Source organism: Hemicordylus capensis, chromosome 5, assembly GCF_027244095.1.
Source record: "Hemicordylus capensis ecotype Gifberg chromosome 5, rHemCap1.1.pri, whole genome shotgun sequence".
In the NCBI taxonomy this organism is placed as follows: Eukaryota; Metazoa; Chordata; class Lepidosauria; order Squamata; family Cordylidae; genus Hemicordylus; species Hemicordylus capensis.
Window position 1 is genome coordinate 40,211,566 of NC_069661.1, and position 23,549 is coordinate 40,235,114.

General features: G+C 41.1%; 1 protein-coding gene across 42 annotated transcripts in view; it reads left to right on the forward strand.

Moving 5' to 3' along the window:
• ANK2 (ankyrin 2) overlaps nucleotides 1-23,549 on the forward strand; it is a 509,522-nt gene that overhangs the window by 415,225 nt on the left and 70,748 nt on the right. For 21 of the 42 annotated variants that reach the window (XM_053254658.1, XM_053254664.1, XM_053254665.1 and 18 more), the window contains 5 exons: nucleotides 604-748; nucleotides 9,373-9,475; nucleotides 10,512-10,615; nucleotides 14,567-14,608; nucleotides 17,328-17,363. In XM_053254658.1, the coding sequence (XP_053110633.1) occupies nucleotides 604-748; nucleotides 9,373-9,475; nucleotides 10,512-10,615; nucleotides 14,567-14,608; nucleotides 17,328-17,363 (430 nt within the window). The remainder of the gene's footprint in view (nucleotides 1-603; nucleotides 749-9,372; nucleotides 9,476-10,511; nucleotides 10,616-14,566; nucleotides 14,609-17,327; nucleotides 17,364-23,549) is intronic. The other 21 variants (XM_053254666.1, XM_053254697.1, XM_053254685.1 and 18 more) reach the window with 3 other exon arrangements.

Genomic DNA, 23,549 nt, shown 5'->3' on the forward strand with positions numbered 1-23,549 from the left:
GCTCTCTTTTCAGTGTTCTGGGATGTGGATTGATGGCTTGCCCTCTGTCTTTATATTGTCTTCTTCTTGCCTGCTGTGTGAGGGTGAAGATATTATTTGTGGCTAGTAAAAATTTCAGTTGCAGTGTGTTTAAAGATAAAATCAATATGATTAAAGTAATTTCACAAATTAGCATTCATTGTATAGATTGTATTGCTAATGTGTTAAGCCTATATTTGTATATGGTGTTTCTTGGGAAAGTTTCAATCCTCTTCGGAGCAAAGAATGCTCTTCTGCTGGTATTTATTGGATAGTCAGTGTAATTCTCAACTTCATTGCTTTTGCAAAACACGTATCCGGATTCTTGACTAGAAAAGCAATGTTTCACTGTGAATGTTTTAACTTACACACTGATTTAGTCTTTTTGTTAATGTGCCAGGTTGGCTATGTTCATTAATAGCTTGAGCTTGCTGTGCTTCAGGAATAACAACTTCCTGATTTTTTGGTGTGATCCATCTAATATGTTCCCCCATTTTTTCAGTGCTGTAGGCCATATAAGGCAATTGTTTCCGTAACATATAATTTGTGAGTGTGTGGTGTTATTTGTTTGTTTTTTGGTTTAAGGTGATGACACTATGACAGGAGATGGGGGAGAATACCTTAGGCCAGAAGACCTGAAAGAACTAGGTGATGACTCTTTACCCAGCAGCCAGTTCTTAGATGGTATGAACTACCTGAGGTACAGCTTGGAAGGCGGCCGATCTGACAGGTACTTCTTTGCCAAGAATGTATATACTTTTCTGATATGTTTGTATTCTCCCCACCCCCACCCCCGAACCGCCATCCACTGTGCATTTGCAGTGTTGGGTCATGTCCCAGGTCACAAAGTCTCGATACATGATTTATTATTTTTATTGTATGTTTTAATCCTGTGTTGTGAGCCACCCAGAGAACAATTTGTTATGGGGTGGCTAACAAACAAAGTTGTTTGTGGTGATGATGATGATGATGATTGGACAGATTATACTCTGTAGATTTGCCGGAGAATATTTCCTGGAGAGAATTGGTCCCTGAGGTCCACAGTAGGGTGCACCCCCAGATTCATAGAGTTGAAACTGAAGTGGCTGTTAGTGCTTCTCAGCTTTTGGGGTGCCTCCCCAAAGTTTTCTGCCAACATCTTAGCTTCACCCTGCCCTCAGGTTGCTCCTCCCACCCACGTGTTGCTTCTCAAGCATGTGATTTTTCTGGCCAAGAGCTTGGACAGCTTGGGAAGCAAAAATGAGACTTCTGAAGCCAGACTTCCCACTGTCTCCTGGCTTGTGTCTCCAAATCAGAATCCTCAGTGGGGAAATTATTCCCATCAGAGAATAATCCAATACCTTAACTTGCCAAGAGGCTTGATATACCATCATCTTTGCATAACTCACATTGCGAAACAAGCAGGGATTGTCTGTGAGGTGAAGCCTTCAGCTGCCACAGAGCAGGCTGGTTCAGAGGTAAAGGTGGAAACATATTTCTAACATATCTTAACTCTGCTGCTACATAAGGAATAACACATTGGCTGACATCCTGACTAACGCAGTGCTTACTTAGCACAAGTAGCTAGCGCAACAGCTCTGCACTAGTGTGACAGTGCTTTGTTACGATGCCAGCCATTGTCTTTCCCTGGGAGAAACAGCCATTTATGTTGCCATCCATAATAAAAAAGAAAACAGACTTCTACATAATTTCTCAGGAAGACCCTATGTATTATTGGGAAGTGAGTGGGAACCACTATATCTGTAGGAAATTCACATTTCTGCAGGGATACGTCATAAAGCAAGGCAAATTGTATATGGAACATTACATATAGAACAGGCTTTTCTTCTTAGTTAACTGAAAATACTGGCAGCTGTTACAAACATGTTTCATTCAAATGTAGAATTACCCTGGGAATGGTCAGCACTGTAGTGGATGCTGCTGTTAGCAAATGTATCTGTTCCTTTTTGTTTTGTTTCTGGAGTTCCCTGACCTGATATTAGGTTACAAAAGAAAGAGTATTCTATACCCTGAGCACTACTTCTGTAGTGTACGGTATGATACTGATATCATGCAAACCTAGTTTCACTGCAAACTAGGAACATGTTTGTGGCTTGTGCATTGCCAACTTATAAAGGGAATGCATGTCTGTGTGGCCAGACCGCTTCAGATCCGCATGTTCAAAAGATTAAAAAAAGAATCTTGCTGTTTCCAGGAGTGTTGATTGATTAGTGGAGAGAGCTCATCCAGACTGTCAAAATATTCAAAGCAAAAGATTTTAAAATAGAATCCATCTGTTGCTGATAGAATACATCTCAAACGAATGGGCTCAATTTGCTTTCAGGAGCATATTTATGCATGCAGATCTGCTGATATGATGTAAAAGAGAACATGTCCAACAACATGGTGGCTCACAGCAGAAGCTTCTGTGCATGTTGTCACATAGGCTTCACAAAGCTTGCACATGCAAAAATTGCACAAACACAGTTGCACAACAGTATGACCATTATTTCCAATGGCTGCACTGTTGTGCAACTGTGATTGAATAATTTTAGTGTGTGCACAATTGTGCTCTTGGGCAGCTGCATGCACACTATGTTACAACGTGCATTGAAGCTTGTGCAGTGTGTGAGCAATGAACGGGAATTGCATTTATTTTTATTTTAGATTTTTAGCCTATCCTAAAGATTCATGCTGGTTCGCACTATATTTACAAATATAAATACAATAAACCTGAAACTAATTAAAATGTGGCGGATATTAAAACCTGACCTTCATTTAGCTGTTCCTATAAAAGCCCACATTAATAAAATATATGACTAAGCTTTCAAAAGATTAAATGTCTTTTGAAAGTTCAGATTTGATTTGGCAGATCTTCAGTGAAAAGAAGATCAACTATTATAGGGCAGCCATTGAGGACATTTGTGTGTATCTATATGTTATCTTAAATTAGAGCACGAAAGGCATTCCAAAGATGGTACTCTTTAGTTGATCTTAGAGATTGCAATGAGATTTAGGAAAGGTTTTGTAGTTATATTGGATTTGGACCATAATTGTTCAAGGACCATAATTGTTCATGGAAGACAATAGGAAGATGATATAGATGTGAGTAGAGGTATTATATGCTCCCTGCTCCTCCTGTAGGAAACAGCCTGTTGTTTTCTGTACCAGCTGATGCTTCCGAATGATCATCAAAGGCAGCCTATATCGCAGTAGTCTAGTCTTGAGATTACAAAGGTATGAATGATTGCTCTGAATGGAAGGCTGCAGCTGCTTCACCAAGCAGTTGTTGAAAGGCACTTTTGGCTACCACTGGGATTCCAAAATTCAGGAATACAAGAGTGCTATGGAGCTGACTGACTATGGCAGACCCAAATGCCATTGATTACAAGTGTCTCATCCATCTTCAATCAGAAATCTTCAAGTCGTCAGTGCTTCAGTCTTGTTCATATTCCTTTGCAGTCAACTGACTTCAACCAAACACTTAGCACAGGGATTCCTGGACCTATTTTATATGATAATGAAAGGTGTAGTGATTTGCCATTTAAATACTGATGGCATCAAATGTCAGAACTCTGTGTGATCACTCACACTGGACTCCCACCTAAATTAAATGACAATATGGACCCCTGCAGAACATGTACAATGAAGACTCCTAGGCAATGATGAGCTATCTTTCGTGATCACAATCTGGTACCTTGCTAAGAAGCAGTAAAAAGACATGGCAGCAGCTTTGAAGAAATGTTTTTCTCTGATTTTTTTGGGAAGAATATTTTATTTCTAAGCATAAAGCACCAAGTCTCTGTTAAAAGGAAATGGTGGATAAGACACTGAGAAAGTTTCTGTGCATGTTGTAACACAGCATGCATGTGGTTGTGCAAGTGCATTCTTGCACAGCTGCATAGGAACATAGGAAGCTGCCATATACTGAGTCAGACCATAGGTCCATCTAGCTCAGTATTGTCTACACAGAGTGGCAGCGGCTTCTCCAAGGTTGCAGGCAGGAATCTCTCTCAGCCCTCTCTTGGAGATGCCAGGGAGGGAACTTGGAACCTTCTGCTCTTCCCAGAGCAGCTCTATCTCCTAAGGGAAATATATTACAGTGCTCCCAAACCCAGGTGGACCCTGCTTAGCTAAGGGGACAAATCATGCTTGTTACCACAAGACCAGCTCTCCTCTCCTATAAATCAACAAATTGTAGTCCAACAACATTTAAACATAGGAACATAGTAAGCTGCCATATACTGAGTCTATCTAGCTCAGTATTGTTTACACAGACTGGCAGCAGCTTCTCCAAGGTTGCAGGCAGGAATCTCTCTCAGCCCTATCTTGGAGAAGCCAGGGAGGGAACTTGGAACCTTCTGCTCTTCCCAGAGAGGCTCCATCCCCTAAGGGGAATATCTTCCAGTGCTCACACATCAATTCAAATGCAAACCAGGGCAGACCCTGCTTAGCTAAGGGGACAAGTCATGCTAGCTACCACAAGACCAGCTCTCCTCTCTGCATGCACACTGTGTTACAGCATGGAAGCTTGCACCGTATGTGAGCCATTGTCTGCTGAAATAAATAGAACTTTTGCAGCAAACAAAGCCAATGTGATACAGTGGATTTGCCTCCCCCCCCCCCCGCCCCTTTCGTGTTGCAGCAATTGCCATTCCTCCAATCTATTCACTAACCCAAGTTTAGTTAAGCTTTAGAATATTCAGTTTTTCTTTCATAATCACGTTCGGTATTTATTATTTCTCTCTCCCCTCCATTTTTTTGTATGCTTTCATTAGCACTATGCCCAGGTAGGTATTATGCAGCATGAAAATGATGTTTTCTTCTATTCTCCCTTGTGGCATCTGTCATGATATATCCCTACCCATTTTGCAGGCCTGCTGAACGATCTAGAAGGTTTTTATTTGCTAGCAGATGAGTGTGCAGGGACATCTGAATTAGCATTGTGGTTCAAATCAGTGATCTCTGCCAAGATACGACATGTACTGAGCTGCCAGTTTGAAACAGATTTAGGAAAGCATCATGATAAGACATGATGAGTGTGTTATTCTAATTTCTAATGTGGGAAGATGATGAGTACACAACTGTAACATTAATATCTCTGCCTGTTTTCAATTATTATATTGCTGTCACCATAGACAGAAAGACCTAGGTGTCTTTCTTAGCTTGCTGAGGCATATAGGCATATATGAGCCCCTGGTGGCGCAGTGGTAAAACTGCCGCCCTGTAACCAGAAGGTTACAAGTTCGATCCTGACCAGGGGCTCAAGGTTGACTCAGCCTTCCATCCTTCCGAGGTCGGTAAAATGAGTACCCAGAATGTTGGGGGCAATATGCTAAATCATTGTAAACCGCTTAGAGAGCTCCGGCTATAAAGCGGTATATAAATGTAAGTGCTATTGCTATTGCTATATAGGAAATAAACAAGACAAAAACAGAATAAGGGGGGAAATGTACCGCCGCCACCACCACTACCACTACCACTACTAGTACAACTGATTGTAGTAGATTTGGTTTATCATCATTTTGTAGAAGAAAGTGCCTTGTTCTGACAAGCATAAGTTTCAGCACTAGAAGCCAAGTCCTGGTGCCAGTGCTGGTGATAAGTTATGCACTGTTACTATGTCCTTTGACTCACTACTGCAAGACCATGAATAAAATGGGCTGTACAATGGTGTCATGATAAGAAATGTCTTGATATAGGAGTGGTGCAGCTGAGGGTAGGATGGGATTAAAGTAAAGTGTGGCGTTGAGTTGATTTTGACTCCTGGTGCCCACAGAGCCCTGTGGTTGTCTTTGGTAGAATACAGGAAGGCTTTACCATTGCCATCTCCCGTCCCATGCAATATGACATGATGCCTTTCAGCATCTTCCTATATCACTGCTCCAATATAGGTGTTTGCCATAGTCTGGAAAACATGCCAGTGGGTATTCGAACTGGCAACCTCTGGCTTGCTAGTCAAGTCATTTTCCCGCTGCGCCATTAAACCACTGGCAAATTATGTAGAATCACTTCTGTTAAGTTGCATGTGAGTCCTGGAACAAGAGCCTTTATTTTTGTCAGATCAAACTTACCTAAAGTAACTCAGCAAAACATTCTTAAGAAATTAAATTTCCCCTTGTATAGGTAGCTAAGTAAAGCTGTATATCCGTATCTACTTAAAAATGTTTCTGACATTTTTGAGTCCTCTATATCACAAACCTCTGACATAATCTTTGAGTAGCCAGCAGTGTCTAAAGTCCATATTTTTCCCTCAGGGGGTATGTACATAACTACATGCACCATGATCCAAATATGTGCTCTATGAATTGGACGTAATCATGTGTTGCAGCAACTAGAGAAAGAGCCAAATGGTGTATGACACCTAGACTAAAGCTGGACTAGTACAACCAACAAAGATGCATGCACACACACACATGCACATTTATTTATTTTATTATTTGTCGCATTTATAGACCGCCCTATATAAAATCTCATGGCGGTTTACAATCCAAACATTGCTGAGCGGATGCGCAAAGTTACACAATCTCTTGTTGTCAGTTTCCTCAAGCATTGCTCCACAAGGATGCTGACAGCTTTGCATCATTCCCTGCTACATGTATATGGACTGATGAAGAGGTTTCACAGCAGGAGGCACACCACACATTGTCCAAGCATACCCTGTTGCATCGATGCAATACTATTCTGGAACATAAGCTCCCGGTTTAGCGGAACTAGCTTGCGCACCATTCTTGCACTAGTTCAACACGTTTGCTGTAGTGCAGCATTAATCTGGATGTCAGCTAGCATCTTTAAATATCTGTAGTGATTTCAGCCTTGTATCTCTGCTTTATTGGCGATTATATTATCTATTAAAACATGTCATATTTGAGCATCTCCCTTTGAATGTGAAATCCTTTGCCACACGTATATGGCATAACTTCTAAATGGACTCTTCCACTGAAAGCTGACTTTTTGGGGAAAACAGCCAAATCAGACTTATTGTAGAACACACTTTCAGTGGTTTGTCCAGTGCTACTGCTGAATAATTTAGGAGGCACAGTTATTACACTGAAAATGATTATATCCTAGTATGTCTGTGTACTTGCTGGAGCTAAATTGGCCATGTAATCTAAAATTATCCATAGTCTGTTCCTGTGTATAGTCTAACAATTACTGTTTGACCTAGGGCTGATGCCTGTTGTTTTTATGTAGATGCCCCCGAAGGGTAAGATTTTGTGCTTAATGTGACCTTTTCAATACTGGACCCATGTGGAGCCCTCAATCCAGCTAAAGAGATGTGACCACGTCTCACTGGCTTACATGTCCCACATCATAACACATGCATTGCAGAGCCACTGCGCTACCGTGGGCCTCAAACACATGTGGTAATGGTGCTGCACAAGATAGCAGTATGGGAACTACTGATCTCTTGCACGATTATACACAACTCCCATTATTCCCAGTGAAAGTTAGGTGTTACATGTGATTGTGGAAGAGGCCAGTAGTTTTGGTACTGTCCTATTGCGTGGCACAATAAACACGCGAGTTAGAGCCCCACAGTGGTGCAGGCGGTTCTGCTACACCCCTATTACACGGTGGGACATACGAATACGATGAATATTTATGTACCACTTTTCAACAAAAGTTCCCAAAGCATTTTACATAGAAATAAATAAATGCATGAATGAAATGGCTCCCTGTCCCCAAAGGGTTCACAATCTAAAAAATAACCATAAGAAAAAACACCAGCAACAGCCACTGGAGGAATGCGGTGCTGGGGATGGATAGGGTCAGTTACTCTCCCCCTTACGCACCACTTTTTAAAGGTGCCTCTTTGCTCAGATAGCCAAGGGACATGTGAGCCACCGAAATGAATTTGAAGATGTTCATGACAAAAAGTGCAATGGCGTTTGAATAGAGTTCATCATGATGGACTTTTAGCTGAATGGAAACGATAATATTTTTTTCAATCTCATGTGTTAATTTTATCCTTCAAATCTCTTGATTTACTAACTGAAGAACAGACCTTCAGTGGTGGTGGTGGTGGTGGTGGGAAGATGCATGCATGGAAGTTTTTAGACTATTGTTACATCCGAAATTTATTCAGACTAATTGAGACTGCAGTCCTAAGTGCTGTACACATACCTGAGAGTGAAGACCATTGATTGAAATTAATGGGATTTTTTTTCTGATTAAGTCTGCTTAGAACTGCACTGCATGTCATGTATCTCAGCATTTACAATGTGATTGAAAGACAATAATTCCATTTTATAGCTGTAGCAATATAAAATGCCCTGGCTCACAAATGGTAATTGGACTACAATCTGGTGTGTAGTTACATGTGGTTTAAACTAATAAAATTGGCAAGACTTCTGTACATGTCCTTCATGCAAAATTGTAGCCACTGGTCACAGAATTGTTAAGGCCCATATCATACAGCATCTTCAGTATTATACTGAATTGATTGTGGCCTTCAAATGATTTTGATTATATAAAATCATAGTATGCAATTTTTTGTGTGTTCATGAGACATCACTTGTTTATTAATGTTGAAATAAAAAATTCCACTGCTTAGATGAATTTTGCTGCTCAACTGCATTTGAATCCTTAACCTATTCCTAACATTATTATCTTTCTAAGCCATTAGAAACATTTGAAGCCTATAATGTTGTATTAGTGTCAGTGATCTGAGCCTCAAAAGCAGTATTCCAAATACATAATTGTAGTAGGAAGCCTATGCAACTGTTTGGTATTCAGTATTTGAGATAATAAAACTTAGCCCAATTAATTGTGTGGAAGTTGGTTATTTTTGCTTTGCATCTTCCATTGCTAATGCAAACAGTGTTTTATAGTGTTGTTTGTGAAGGTAATAGTGTTCTTGTTTTTTTATTGCTTATTTGTAAATACTGTTGGTGTATTAAAAATCTTGTATTACGCAGAAAGCATATGGCTGGCTACAGTTCACCTTTTGTGTACCTTCCAGGGGACAACATGTAATTACCCTTGACCATCAAATGGACTTATTTCTGTTATTCTTCTGGGATAATTCATGTAAATTATGAGTGATAATAGTGTATTCAACAGGACAAAGAAATAATTCACAGGTTATTCTTTTCAAGTATAAGGGAAAATATTAAACTACAATGTCACTAGTTTGAAGTATTTTTAGACATCAGATGGAATAGATTATGATTTTATTGGATTCCATTGGAATCGAGACAAAAAGATCATAGCTGATCTCGCAATAAGAATGTTTTACTGAACATTTTTAAAAATCCCCCTGGAAGTTACACCATATTTGCTAATAGCATGCTTTTTTCACTCCTTTGCTCTGCCCACAATCCCTTCTTCAAAACATCATCTCAACTGCTGATAATGCTGCCAACCTACAAGCCTACGATCCTTCAGTTCAGACAGGTCCCATACGCTGAGCCATGCCTCCTACATGAGGGACAGCACTATGATTGATGACACAGTTGTTATCCCCAGCCACCAGGTGAGACTTTTATGATCAATTCATAAACCTATCCAACTAGTAATTTTAATAATGCTATCCATAACTTTTCTTTTTTGCATATCACTGTTTAGAAAAACTTTCTAATTCAATGTATTAAATAATATTCATTGTACTTGGGACGTGATTGATTTCATACTTTTATCTAATGGAACAAGTTCCCCATATATCATTCACAATATTAGCTAATGGCTTTCAACACAAGATTAGCATGAATAGAGATGCATGTTTTAAAATTTTCACTGAATGTTTAGCTATCTTGTGTCAGCTGCTTACAGTCTCTAAATAAAGCAGAAAATATTATCTAGTTAATACAAGCTAGCTCCACACCCTTGTGTGCAAAGGGTAAGGGGGTAAGCACTGCTTCCATTGTTTCCAATGGATGTGGCGTTACAGCACTGTGGGCATGCAGTTTTAAGTAGTTGCACAACTGCCCATTTGCCCATGTAATTTGTGCACAGTGCTGTCTGGCTGATTTCCTCTAGCCTCAGGAGCATATACTTCCCCTACCTCTATTTGTATGAACCTCAAAAGAATTGTTTCTGATTGCATTCAAAACAAACCAAAATCAGTTGTGACGTTCAAATCAAGCAGTCTTGGTTTAGTCTAGCCAATCTGATTGAAGTAAAGTGAGATCTGTACCCAAGGTTTGAAGTAAGTTTTTCAGATCGGCTTATTTCCAGCTGTCTAGAATCATATTACCCGAACTGAAGACTACTCTGAATTTAAGAAGACCCCCTTAAAAAGTAGAGGTTAAATATAGGTGATGCCTGTATTTACTCAAAAGGAACAGGACTCTGAATATTTAATATCAAAAAACTTGGAAAAAAGCTAATCTTGAATTCAGATAAATACAGTATAAACTGCATAAACTTATTTATTTAAAATATTTATACCCTGCCCCTCCAGTGCAATACAGTATTGGTTGCTTTGAGTGTTATAACTGATTTTGGCTAGATGTTCTAAATTCATGTAACAAAATAAAAAATAGTAAACTTAAATTTATCTACATTTTCAGGTATCCACACTAGCCAAAGAGGGTGAGAGAAATTCATATCGCTTAAGCTGGAGCCCTGACAACTTGGACAATGTCACTCTTTCTGCTAGCCCTATTCATTCTGGGTAGGTAATCCAAAGTGGAAGGCAAAGGCAAAGTATACATAGAACCTCAGCAGCTTGAACTAATGCTTAGTTTGGATGTGAGTGCGAAAGTCCTAACCATTCAGATTAAAGGGCTTAGCTGTCTTTCAGTTTTAGACCAATTTTAAACAGGTCCAACCATTAGGACTCCCCCAAAGAATCATGGGAATATGTGGTTTTATGATGACTGAGAAATAATTGGTCTTCCCATAAAACCAGAGTTCCAAGAGTTACTTTGTGAAGAGCCTTGACAATTAAACATATTTTGAAACTCATGGAGGACAGGTCTATCAATGGCTACTAGTCTGAGGCCTATAGGCCATCTTCAGCCTCGGAGGCAAGATGCCTCTAAATATCAGTTGAAAGAGAGTAGCTGTATGAGAGTGGACATCCTCTTGCCTGTGGGCTTCGCAGTGGGCCATTGTGTGAAACACCATACTGACTAGATAGGCCTTGGTCCTGATCCAGCAGGGTTCTTATGTTCTTATGAAATTGTTTTAAATGAGTAGCGTGCACATCCCTGAAGCCATATCTAAAATACCTGAATATCATTATGGACCACTGAAATAACTGGAAGTCCTGATCATAGCAGGCAATGGCTCATTCTCCATATTACAATTTGAACAGAAATTTTAACTTGGAAAGAAAATGGTCCATATGTTCAGCAGTTTTATGCGGGCAGTTCCTAGCCACCCATACTACTGTAGGCTCCTAATGAAATGTCAGCGGTCTTGTGCAAAAGTGCAAATAGTTGAAGTAACACAGCCTTACTTTGCAAGCAGTACTTACATTGTAAGTAATGGCTGACATGATACACAGCCTACTGCCTTTGTAATGGTCTGTCCTGCAGCTGCTGCGGACTTCAAAGGCAGCCCTTACACTGTTTTTAAATGGTGATTGTGGAAGTTGCATTTCTGCAGGTTTCCCCATTGCCATGAATGAGGAAACCTCTGGAAAGGCAGTTTCCATAACTGCTGCTTCAAAACAACATTGGGGCTCCTTTTGAAATCCGCAGCAGCCCCGGGGCGGACCATTAAGGAGACAGTAGGCTGTGCTCAGCCACCTACTAGCGCAGCGGGGAAATGACTTGATTAGCAAGCCAGAGGTTGCTGGTTTGAATCCCCACCGGTATGTTTCCCAGACTGGGAAACACGTATATCAGGCAGCAGTAATATAGGAAGATGCTGAAAGGCATCATCTCATACTGTGAGGGAGATGGCAGTGGTAAATCCCTTCTGTATTCTAACAAAGACAATCACAGGGCTCTGTGGTCTCCAGGAATTGACACCGACTCAACAGCACACATTACCTTTAGGCTGCGCTCATGTTAGCCAAAGCAAGTACCACTCCTGTAGCATGGGCATGCTAATTTAAGTATTTGCGTTCTTGCACAAGACTGCCAATGCTTCATTAGAAGCCTGCAGTAGCACAGGTGGCTGGGAACATGTGTGCCATTGTCAATCACTTTGGAAAGCTGTGTGCCAATTAATTCTGGCATCTTGTTTTACCGATTCTCTTTCAGTAATATTTGATAACATCATTTTAAGACGCTTAGCAGTTTTGAGGGTGCCTTTACCAACAAATTCACCAGGAATTTTCTTACAATTATCTCTAACCAGCTTCTGCAGTAAGCCTTGCTTTTCCCCTTGCTCAGGCATAGGCCTTGCTCTTTCTCTCCAGTACTGGTGCATTCACTTCCAGATTCTTCCTTCAGCCGCTTTGAGTTCAGTTCAGTTCTCAAAAGAGTTTTCAGCTTCACTTTCCCAGTAATTTCTCTATTTTCAGCAGCTCTTTTTAACTCAGCTCTTCTCTCCTGGCTCTCCAAGACCACCTCAACTGCCCAAATCCATCTCTTTTAAAACATGTAACTCCACCCACTTTTGGGGGGGTTCTCAAATCAGAATTAACAAAAATCAGACAAAATTTTTCATAATTTTTCTTGACCGAACAGTTTAACAGAAACTTTGAACTTTTGACTTTAGAACACAGGCTATTATAACACACATTGGGGAACAAACAGCCATTTTAGAACAAAAGCAACTTAATTCATAATGTAAAACAAGCAACAAAGTGGAGGATTAACCTTCACAGAGGAGAACAGATAAACCCAGCTGTATCATGTGTGTGCACCAGAGGGACTACATTGCACTGAATGGGAGACTTATGTGCAGAAAATGTTAACCAGAAAAATATAGTGACTGACATAAGGCAAAAGAGTGCATCAGCCTAGTCACGTTGCATTTGCACAGGTTATCTTGTATAATGCAATTTGTGCAAATCTTGCACTTGCACAACTTGTGCAAACACAGCATTACTAGGCTGACTTACTCTTGCGCAGTGTGTTAGCCATTCTTTTTTACTTCCTGAAAGCATTTAAGCTAGTCACACTTTATGCAGCAACTTTGCTGAAGCTAAAGAAGTCTGAATCTGGTCAGTGCCTGGATAAGAGGTCACTTGGGGGAACCTAGGGTATGCTGACCTCATTGAGGAAAGAAAGAACTGATGGAAGAAAATGAGATATAAATGTATTATGTAAATAAACACATAAATAAGTATAGCTAGAAACACAGTGAAATTATTTCACTAAAAGTGCATAATAGAACATTTACTTTATGAACAATATTTCCTGAACTGCCCAGAGACGTATGTTTTGGTTGGTATAAAAATGTGTTAAATAAATAAAAATAAAAGTATTAGTTATTAATATGACTCCCACAATCTGTTGGCAGGGGGAAGTGAGGGGGAGAACCCTATGTAAATGGTCTGGCTAATTCCGTGTTCAGATTAGCATGATTTCATAACCAGCTACAGTATCTTAACGTGACATTATACCACATTGCAAAGCAAAAATTTCATGTTTGTATGCCCTGGATTGCATAGTGCAATTTGATAGAGACAAATGTCATTTCTAACAGGCTTGCATCTGCAAACAATTTGGTAGGTATCTGATTTGGAAAGAATGGCAATGGAAGTTCTGAGGGAGGAAAGAGACTGAACAGCAGATGGTCTTTAGATTGATTGACTGATTGAACTGATATATGGTGGCATGTGGGAATCCCTTGGTACTAGACACTACATATGACATTAGTCATCTGTTATAATTGTATTTGAAAGCTTTAAAAAACCAAAATGGACCAAAAATAAGTAGCGTTCAGGTAATTTACATGGTCGATGATAAATTTAAGAGATTATATATACAGAGTCGCTACAATTATTCCAGTGACAGATTAGCATTCAAATGGATTTCATATATGTGTTTCTGTGGAATAAGCATTTTATTCCTTTGTGCGAATGCGGGGCAGACATCTCCACTGAAATGGAAGGCATTCCAAGTAGTGAGATCCATGCACATATCACAAGTTCATGCCTGGAACAGAACACTACATCAGTGGGGAAGCCTGAGATTGTTCAGATAATGTGCCTTCATACAGTCAACATGTGGAGGGAATGCAATGTCTCTTAGCCCTCTCTCCTGTTTTTCACACACTGATGGGATCCGTTTGCACAGAGATTATACAAGTTGCATGTACATAGGCTCTGCACCTCCAGTCTGTACCTACTTCAGGCACTGATTGCACACAGATGTGTTGTCCTCTTAATTGCACAGATTAAATTCTGTTAGTTTAAGTGGTCTACCTTGCAGCAAAGGTTGGACTGGGTGGTCTTTTGGGCCCATTGAATTTTATGAGAATTTTATGCACACAGCTACTGATCTTGGACTTTTGTATTTTTCCCTTTGCAGTATTATAATAGCTTATACCAGATGCTCAATATTCTTTTTGAAGTGTATTTAATTGTGAAAAATTGGCTGAAAAATGATTTCCCAGAAGAATTTTCTATATTTGTCCAAATTGGGGGCGGGGGAGGGAGGAATAGGGAAAGGTGAAGAACAAGTGCTTAAAATTGACAAATAATTAGAGTTATCATTCTTAGCTTCCTGTCTTCAAAAAAGGAGATTGGATCATTGCTAACAAGGTAAATATTTTTTATTTCCCCCCCATGTGGTATATTCTCGAATAGCAGTGGAAACGGGACCTAGCAGCTAGCAACGAAAACTAAAAAATATTTTAATAGAAAAGTGTGTGTGTGTGTGTGTGTGTGTACACACACTTTTAAAGAATTACTATGCCAAAAAAGTATATGTTTCTTTTTGAAAACCTCCTGCTAAGCACTGATTAATATCTTGATAAAAGGTATTAATCCTCATGAATGGTCTATCCATGTGATATTGCTGCAATTATGGGAGAAAAGAATTCAAGTGAAATTACTACTTATCACTAATAAACAGAAATTGTCTTCCCCCCCCCCCGATAATTGAAGAACTATAAGAGTGTTTGCATCAATTTAGAGGTGAAATATGTGGAGAAAATACATTGAAAGCAGGCTGACATCCAAACTAACCCTCCAGGGTTTTCCGTTGCATAAGCAGGCACAGGGTGATTGTCAGCTAGCTTCCCTTCCATCTGCAGCCCAGTGGTAGCACTAGGAAAAAATTGAGGTAAGGCACAGGAAGGGCAAAGTGCATTTCTGGTGGGCAAGCTGCATCTCTCACATGTTAGATTTCTGAACAGAAATTGGTGGGCAGGGAGCATACTACTGGTTTGAGGGGGCACTTGCTCAATTCTGCTCTGGAGCCACGCTTGTTGCAGCTGAATCTTAAAAAAAAAAATCAAAAATCTTGAAGGCCCCTCAGCTCTCAGGGACATCATTTCAGGAGATTCAGGTGGCTGCAGGAGAGAAGGGAGGTGTGCTGAAAATAGCCCCCCACCCTGCATCACACAATGAAGAACCCTGGCACAGTAGCAGAGAATTAGTCTGGATATCAGCCAAGGAGTATAAGAAAGGTAGTATAAGAAAAGTATCATGTAAGCAACTTGAAAAATGAATCATGTGCAAGATACATGGAATGCTGAATAGAAATAGAACCAGGCATGCAAGTAGATGGAAGGTAATAGTGAGCAGATTTTGCAGAATGGGGACTATTTTTTAAAAAGACGGATGAAGATGAATTAATGGTTCCATCATAAATAAATCCGACCTATTTCAGGGTTCAATGCCCTTAATATTACTAATCTCTCAGTGGAATTATTTTTACAGACTATATAACTGAATTGCATAGACTTTAGCGATACTTTATTAATTCAACATTAAGATCTTGGCACCCTATCTGTGGTTAAATTTTTTAAAATTATTATTATTATTATCTTGGCTATTACCTTTGCGCAAGAGAACTCTGGAAATTCCAGTTATCTGATGACCAATTACAGCGTTTCATAATCTGGGCGTTTGCCAGATTACATGCTCCCAAGGGTTCACAATGTTTCCGTTAAGTGCTCCTCCGTATTGCCCATGTTTTGACACCGTGGCCGTTGCATTGTCACCAAGGTTCCATCGATATTTTCAATGCCTTGTTTTGGCTTCTATTGATGTGTTATGGCCCTATAACGTGGTAATGGCTTACGGTTTGTGGGGGAAGAGGCTCCATTCCCTCCTTTCCCCACCAAAAGTGCGTCGCTCGCCCAAAGGGGCTCCGCTGGCTGGCCAGTTTGCTCCCGATCAGATTGCATTTAACTCTGGGGTTCCTGTGGTGCCCCCTTTTAATTTCCTATTAATTTGTGCCCAAGGGGCTGTGGGATAGGGCGGCTGCTTGCTGGAGCAGCTGCTAAATGATTTTTTTTAAAACGTCTCCTCCCGAGTTCTTGAGCAAGGGTGGAAGACTGCAATCTGCAAGGATGCAAATCGTTTCTCACCTGCTTTTGGCTTTTGATTTTGATCACATTTGTTTATGTATTTTTATAATATTTTGTGTGTGTGTGTGCACATTCACGCTGAGGATTTGCTGGCTCATTCGGCGGACTGAGGATCTGTTGACATGCAAAGCCGATTCCCCCCCCCCTTTTAAAAATATATATTTCCGTTCCATTTCATTTTTGTGCTTCTGCTTGCACAAAGGAGAAAGTTCTTGCACCTTTGCATAAAGGCACTGAGATTTTTTTTTTAAAAAAGGTCGTCGCATCAGCGGTTCCCCACTTCCACCATGACCCTATTGGCTGGAAATGGAGGACGAGGGGGCAGTGAATGCGATCTCAGGGGGAATATGGACACCACCTGCCTGGAAAATCTGCTGCAGTGAAGGGCCATACGGACGGGCAAAAAAACCCCAGTCACATTGCATAGAAAAGCACCTGAGAACAGCTGAACTCGCAGTTTCAAACCGCTGCCTCATTCCATTACACTTTGCAACACTTTAAGGATTGCAAATCTTGTAGTCCGGAAAATGCCTTGTAGGCTACTGAAAAACTCTCTAGATGTGTCAGCACTGGACATGATTTTACTCAAAAAGCTGGTAGTCTATGCTGTTGTCCATACACTAGATGCATTAAAGTGCAGCTGTTACCTGCAATATCTAAATCTCAGCCTGCATAGAATGTTGATAAATGCTTTTAGGTTGCCTCCAGATGGAAGGAAAAAAACATTTCACTTTCCCCTGAGTGCCTGAGTATTCTCATGCAACAGAGAGTTCAAGAGGGATATCATGTTCCACACAGACTTTGCTCCTGTACATATTCTCTATAATTTGTTTACATATTCATTTTCCAGCACTCCCATTTGTAGGTAAAATCATCTTCTCTTCCTCCTTTTATTTCATTCATTCATCCTTTTTTGTTTTGCTAAATTATCTCTTCTGTTGCAGCCACTCCTCTCCATGTTTTGACCCTGACAACAGCAGGTGAACTTGTATATAATTTCATTTTTAATCCTTTTATTTCCTTTTGTCCTCCTCCTTCTATCATCCTTTCCCTTCCCATTCAGGATGCTCTGGTACATTGACACAATCCATTGTTTAGCATTGGAAAAAGATTTCTGCCTATCTATGGGATATGTAGCACTTGACATGAGCTAAGCAAAACTGAAGAAAAATATTGAATACCCTTTAGATCCATAAGAATACCCTTTAGATCCATAAGAAGTCTCCAAACCCCCTCATTTACTCCTATACCCCACTCCTCCAAAAAGACTGTAAGCAGTTGTGTGTGTGTGTGTGTGTGTGTGTGTGTGTGTGTGTGTAGGCGTAAATGACGGGGTTTGGAGACTTCTTATGGATCTAAAGGGTATTCAGTATTTTTCTTCAGCTTTGCTTAGCTCATATATATATTCTCAGCTTAGCTTAGCTCATATATATGTATTATCATTTATTTATTTAAATAGCCCTTAGGGGAACCAAACTTAACCTGAACTTAAATACTCAGCCTACAAGAACATGCTTATGAAGGATATGCATTGGAAAGTTTTAGCCCTATTTTAGCTTTTCTACAGTAAACTAACTTATTGATCAAAATGCAAACTAACAAAGCACTTATGCAGTGGTGCTGTGCTGGTACTATGTGGAGGGATGGGGGGATTTTTATTGGTCTACCCTTACCTACGAGGCCCACTGTGATGCCCAAAAATATGTCCCTGAGGGTCATGCAACCATTTGGTATTTTTTGAATCACAGGGAAGGGAAGATAAACTAAAATTGCCCCTCCCTCATAACAGCATTTAGCACTGGTACTTCATTCATTTGAATGTTGACCATTATTTATTTAAACAGCATGCTGCAACCACTTTACAAATACCTTGAGATATAAAGTTGTGGGCTGCAGGCCTTCACTTACTTAAACATACATAAATCTTACCGAAACTAAAGGGACACTATGATGCATAATTAAGCATAGGGATGCACCCTTGATTTGTGAAAATATAAATTGACCTCAAAGATCAGTTTGACTTATATTAAACAGCCTTCATACAAGAAGAAAGACTCCCACTAGCTTAGGTAGGCATTTGATTGGTCTCTTTTCATTTGCTGTCTCTCTAAAATGCAGCAGATCTGTTTTACCCCTCTATTTGTATGCTCAATAAATGCTGAAGCAACCTGATCAAGCTGTTTTGTATCTAAAACTGCGACTAATTCTGTGTCTAACTCTGGCTGCTGCTATCTCCTTTCCCCCCTGCATCAAACCGTAATTAACATGACCAAACCAGAGGACCTTTTGTGTGGGGCTGTGGTGTAGCCCAGTGAGAACTGTGATTTCCAACTACATGATGAGAGGAGCATGTCTGCCTGCCTAATTAAAGCATCATTCTATCTGAACTGATTGTGTGTAGTGGGGTCTCCCTTTTTTGTTTTTAGGGTGCAACCACTGTTTATTTTGCTGTGGTTATTTATGTTTGCATGGCAATCCATCTGAGATCCCTATAAACCATGTAGCTTATACTTATTCTATATATCATATCCACCACATTCCCAACTTTGTGTGCATGAGTTTTCTGTCACTGAAGTGGCTCTCCTAATCTTCAGCCCTTCCATTAGCAAAGAGCTTTGTCATTGGAAGGTTGCGCTTTTAAACTGCATTTGTAAAGGACCAACTGGATAGCTCTTTAGTATGTACCTTTGGTACAATACTAATCAATGTGACTGATGTATCACAACAGCAACAATTTGCAAATCAAACAACCCCAAACCCAAGTTATTCAGCTTTGATGGGGGGAAAACCCTGGAAAAGTCTGTGATCCTTTCTTCCTGTTGCACAGTATCTAGCCTAATCTGCCCTTTGCATTAGAATGTGTGACATGTGCAGATTTTCCCTGAGTATGTCCTTCCCTCTGCTGCCCCCGTGTATGTTTCTGAGGGTCCCTCAGCCCTTGGACACATATTTTTGGGAGGCATAAAGGGAGGCAGAGGGAAGGGGAGACTCAGGAAAAATGGTTGCACATAGACAACATTTTAACATGAGGGCAGCATCAATCTGGGTTCTGTCCAATGTTTCTAGATCTGGGGCGTAATCTATTGAGCTCTATTAGAATAGGTTCTGCACCTGCGCAGAAGCCTCTTGGTATGGTACCACAGCTCCTCATGGCATTTCAGCCCCGCACCACATGATTGCTATTTAAAGAGGGAAGTACGCCAGCATTCTAGTTCCCTTTCGACCACCATAGCAATTGGTCACTCCGTGGCTATGGCTCCTCAATCTGTTTCCTTTTCCTGTGAGTTTTACAAACAGAGAAAACAAAAGATATTTACTGCATGATTTCCCCGGTATTTCAACCTTCAGACTTGCTTTACTACAGCTATGGATTCTCCTAAAAAGAAAGGAAAAAAATGGACAAGAAAACCTTCAAACGCTGTGAGAAATTTAAGGTGAAATTGCCCTCTCAGGATGGGCATGATCTCTGTTTAATTTGCCTTAGGGAGGGCCATAATACATCGTCATGCAAGATATGCATGTCATTTTCCAAGCAAACACTGAGGAACAGGGAACTCCGTTTGCGGGCGGCCTTGAATGATGATGCCCTTAGTCCCCTGACTCCATCGGCATCAGTGAAAGGGGTGGCCGTGTCTTCTACCTACCCAGCCAAAGCCCATGCTCAGTCTAAATCCTCAGTGCCCTAATTCAAATCTCTGTGTCCTTCGGATAAAAGACCAAGAGAAAAGAGGTCTGAGGCAGAGGCTGGTGAACCTGGCAAAAAGAAGTACAAGGCTCCAAGGCCAGAGAGGGCTCCGTCTCCTTCAGGTATCCAAAATGTGATTATCACCTCAGTATTGAGACCCTCAATGCCGAGATCTCCAGCACAAGTCTTTCCCTTGACTGCGGAGCACCCAGCGACGTTAAGATGTCTCTTGGCATTGATGGACTGCCATGCATCCTCGACACCGGATGCGTCAGGATCGGCACCAGTTGGTTCAGCTTCGGCATTGAACCTGGAAAGCATGAAGCCCTCAATGATGAGTGATCCGATGCTGATGCCTACGGCCACAACACCTACACTGACAGCAAATATGTCTTTGTCAACACCTGTGCAGGCCTTGGCATTGAAGGTTGGTTCCATTTTCCTGGCCACAACACCAATTCGATCTCCTTCGACATCAATAGGTCAGGACATGCCTTCGACATTGAATACTCCAGTCCTGTCAGAATTATTTATTTATCATATTGAGTTGAGATGAGTTACTCCACGATGCCGAGAACCAACCACTTTTGAGGTGGACAGTGATGATGGAGAGTAAGGCAAGGGAGCTCTGGATCCCTCTACTGCTGAATCCTTGCTGGCCATATTAGACCCCTACTATAGCAACCTGTTGGCTGCTACCTTCCAGGGGTTTTCGGATACAGGGGTCCTCAAATTCTGCTAGTCACTCAAATTGCTACTCTGCAGAAGCGGACACCAGCACACTATGCCTTGATGGCTATGCACTTGGCTACATCGACCAGCTGGCACACCTGTGGCTTATCTCACCGTGCTGCTACATCTACTCAACGAAGCAGGTTAGGCCAAAATTCCCCAGGCTTTTTCTACAATTATCAGGAGGAAAGACCATGGAGTCCTGCTTTTTATGAAAGACAAAACCCATTGGCTATTTCTTATGCTAAAGATAAGTCTTCTTCTACTTAGGCTGGTGGTGACGCCACTTCTGCTACACAGACTGAGACATTGGCGATTGCAGTGGCCGAAACAGAGACTCCACCATTACTACAGCCACAAGTAAATAAACCTACAACAGCTTCAAAGCAAACTTAAACCAGACTGCTTCAACTGGTGTCTGCTGAGACACAAACTCATCTTGTATCACCTGCTTCTCCTCCTCCTCAGTCGTCTTCTCACCATTATCCTATTCCGGACTGGTCCCCAGCAAGATGTGATAGCCACCACAGGTCATCTGATGTAGAGTCTAATCCTGAGATGGAACAGGGCCGTCCCGAGATGTGGCTACTTCTGCACATGTGCCACCAACTGAAGAGATGAAGGCATACCAAATCCAGAAAATGGCCGATTCACTTGGCTTAGATTTAAACTCTCAAGTGACCACAATAGACAATCCAGACTACAACTTCATGGCAAAGTCACTCTCGGCCCAACCTGTAACCCCACCAATGCTTCCCATCATCACAAGGGCCTGGGAGGTGGTGCACACTTTGACCCCAACCTCCAAAAGACTAGAGGGTCTGTACAGGGTCCAAGAGACAGACAACACTTACCTGTTAAAACATCTAGTTCCCAACTCGCTAGTTATAGACTGTGCTACCACCTCCAAGTCAGGAATACGTACTGTGTACCCTGCAGACTAGGAAGACAGGAAATTAGACATACTAGGATGAAAGATATTTATGTATTATTTATTTTTCTTTGTAAACAACATCGTGAACTTTGGTTGGAGTGCAGTATATAAATATATAAAATATATAAATATATCGTCGTATTAGTAGATATACTCAACATCATGTCTTTCAGTTAAAATCGCAAATGAAGTTTAACCATTGTTTATGGGACAGTTTAGATCAGGAATGGGACAAGTTGTCCCTGGAATACCTCAAGACGTGCTTTAAGAAGACTTCAGCAAAATCTACAGCATTGACACATCAGCAGTTAAGCATGGCCAAACATCCAGCTTAATCAGAATCCAGGGCCATGGCGGCTGCAGTAACACAAAGATGGCATGTTTGGATTAGATCAGTTTCCCTACAATGGAATATAAAGGACAAAATAGAAGGGCTTCCATTCGATGAGAAAGGCCTCTTCTCGGAACAAACTGATTCCACAATGGAAAAGCTCAAGAAATCCACTTTTACAGCAAAAACCTTCACCGAAGCTTCTCCTTCATCATATGCTCGAAGATACTGTTCCTTTAACAAGTCTAAGACTGGCTACAAGTCACAAGATTGGAGGGACTATAGAAGGCCCTACCTGCCTTACAACAAACAAAACTACCAAACTAAGAATAAAGGCAACCAAGGCCAACACCAAAAACAGGCGGAGGGCCAGAAGCAACTTCTTTGAAATTTGTGTCCACCAACCTTACTCCCCAACGCTGCTGAGCCCCTTGAACACCTGGGCTCCAGCTCCTTCATACTACACATCACCACGGAAGTCTGCCAAGTCCATCTTATTGGCTCCAACAATAACACTATTAACTGCCCAAAACATCAGAGTGGCAGGCCATGCCCCAGCCTGGTGTCACATAACATCAGATCTTTGGGATCTAAATATAATTTCTGCAGGTTATGCCATAGAATTCAAGACCCAGCCTGTTTTAAAGGGTATACACTACACAAAGGCAATGCCTGCTCTTCTTGAAGAGATGAAGGACTTGTTGGCAAAAGGGGCCATAGTCCCAGTAAGGTGGACACAAAGACAGGAGGGATTCTTACTCGCGCTACTTCCAAATCTCCAAGAGAGATGGCAGAATAAGACCAATAATGGATCTGAGTCAGCTAAACAAGTGTATCGTATGACGGTGTTACAAGATATCCTGCCTCTCTTACATCAAGAGTGGTGGCTAGCAACACTAGACCTGAGGGATGCTTATTTTCACACTGGCATTTGAGAGACCCATAGAAAGTTCCTGAGATTCACGGTGGGGGACTCGGTTTACCAATCCAAGGAGCTATCCTTTGGCCTGTGCACGGCCCCCCGTGTTTTTACCAAGTGCATGACTGTGATAGTGGCACACCTCAGGACCAGAGACATATATTGCCATGTCTCTGGTGCATATCTAGACGATTGGCTGCTGGCTTCAAGAAACAGAAAAGTGTTACTTTCTCAGATAGAGTATCTTAGGCACCTGCTTCTGAGACCTTGGAATATAAATGAACTGGAAGAAATCTCACTTAGAACAGATGAGGGTGATTCCCTACATAGGGGCAATCCTGGACTCCAAAGCAGGGAGAGCTTACTTACCACAAGAGAGATTCCAAACCATCTTGGACTTGATCCGTCCATTTGCACCTCAGCCATTACAGCCTGTGCCGCAAATCTCTTTGGTCTCATGGCATCTTGCAAGGCAACAATATATTACACCCGTTTAAAGATGAGGAAATTCCAATTGTGTCTTCTGTCTGAACATCAACAACCCAATGAAAAGGCTTCTCCTCAC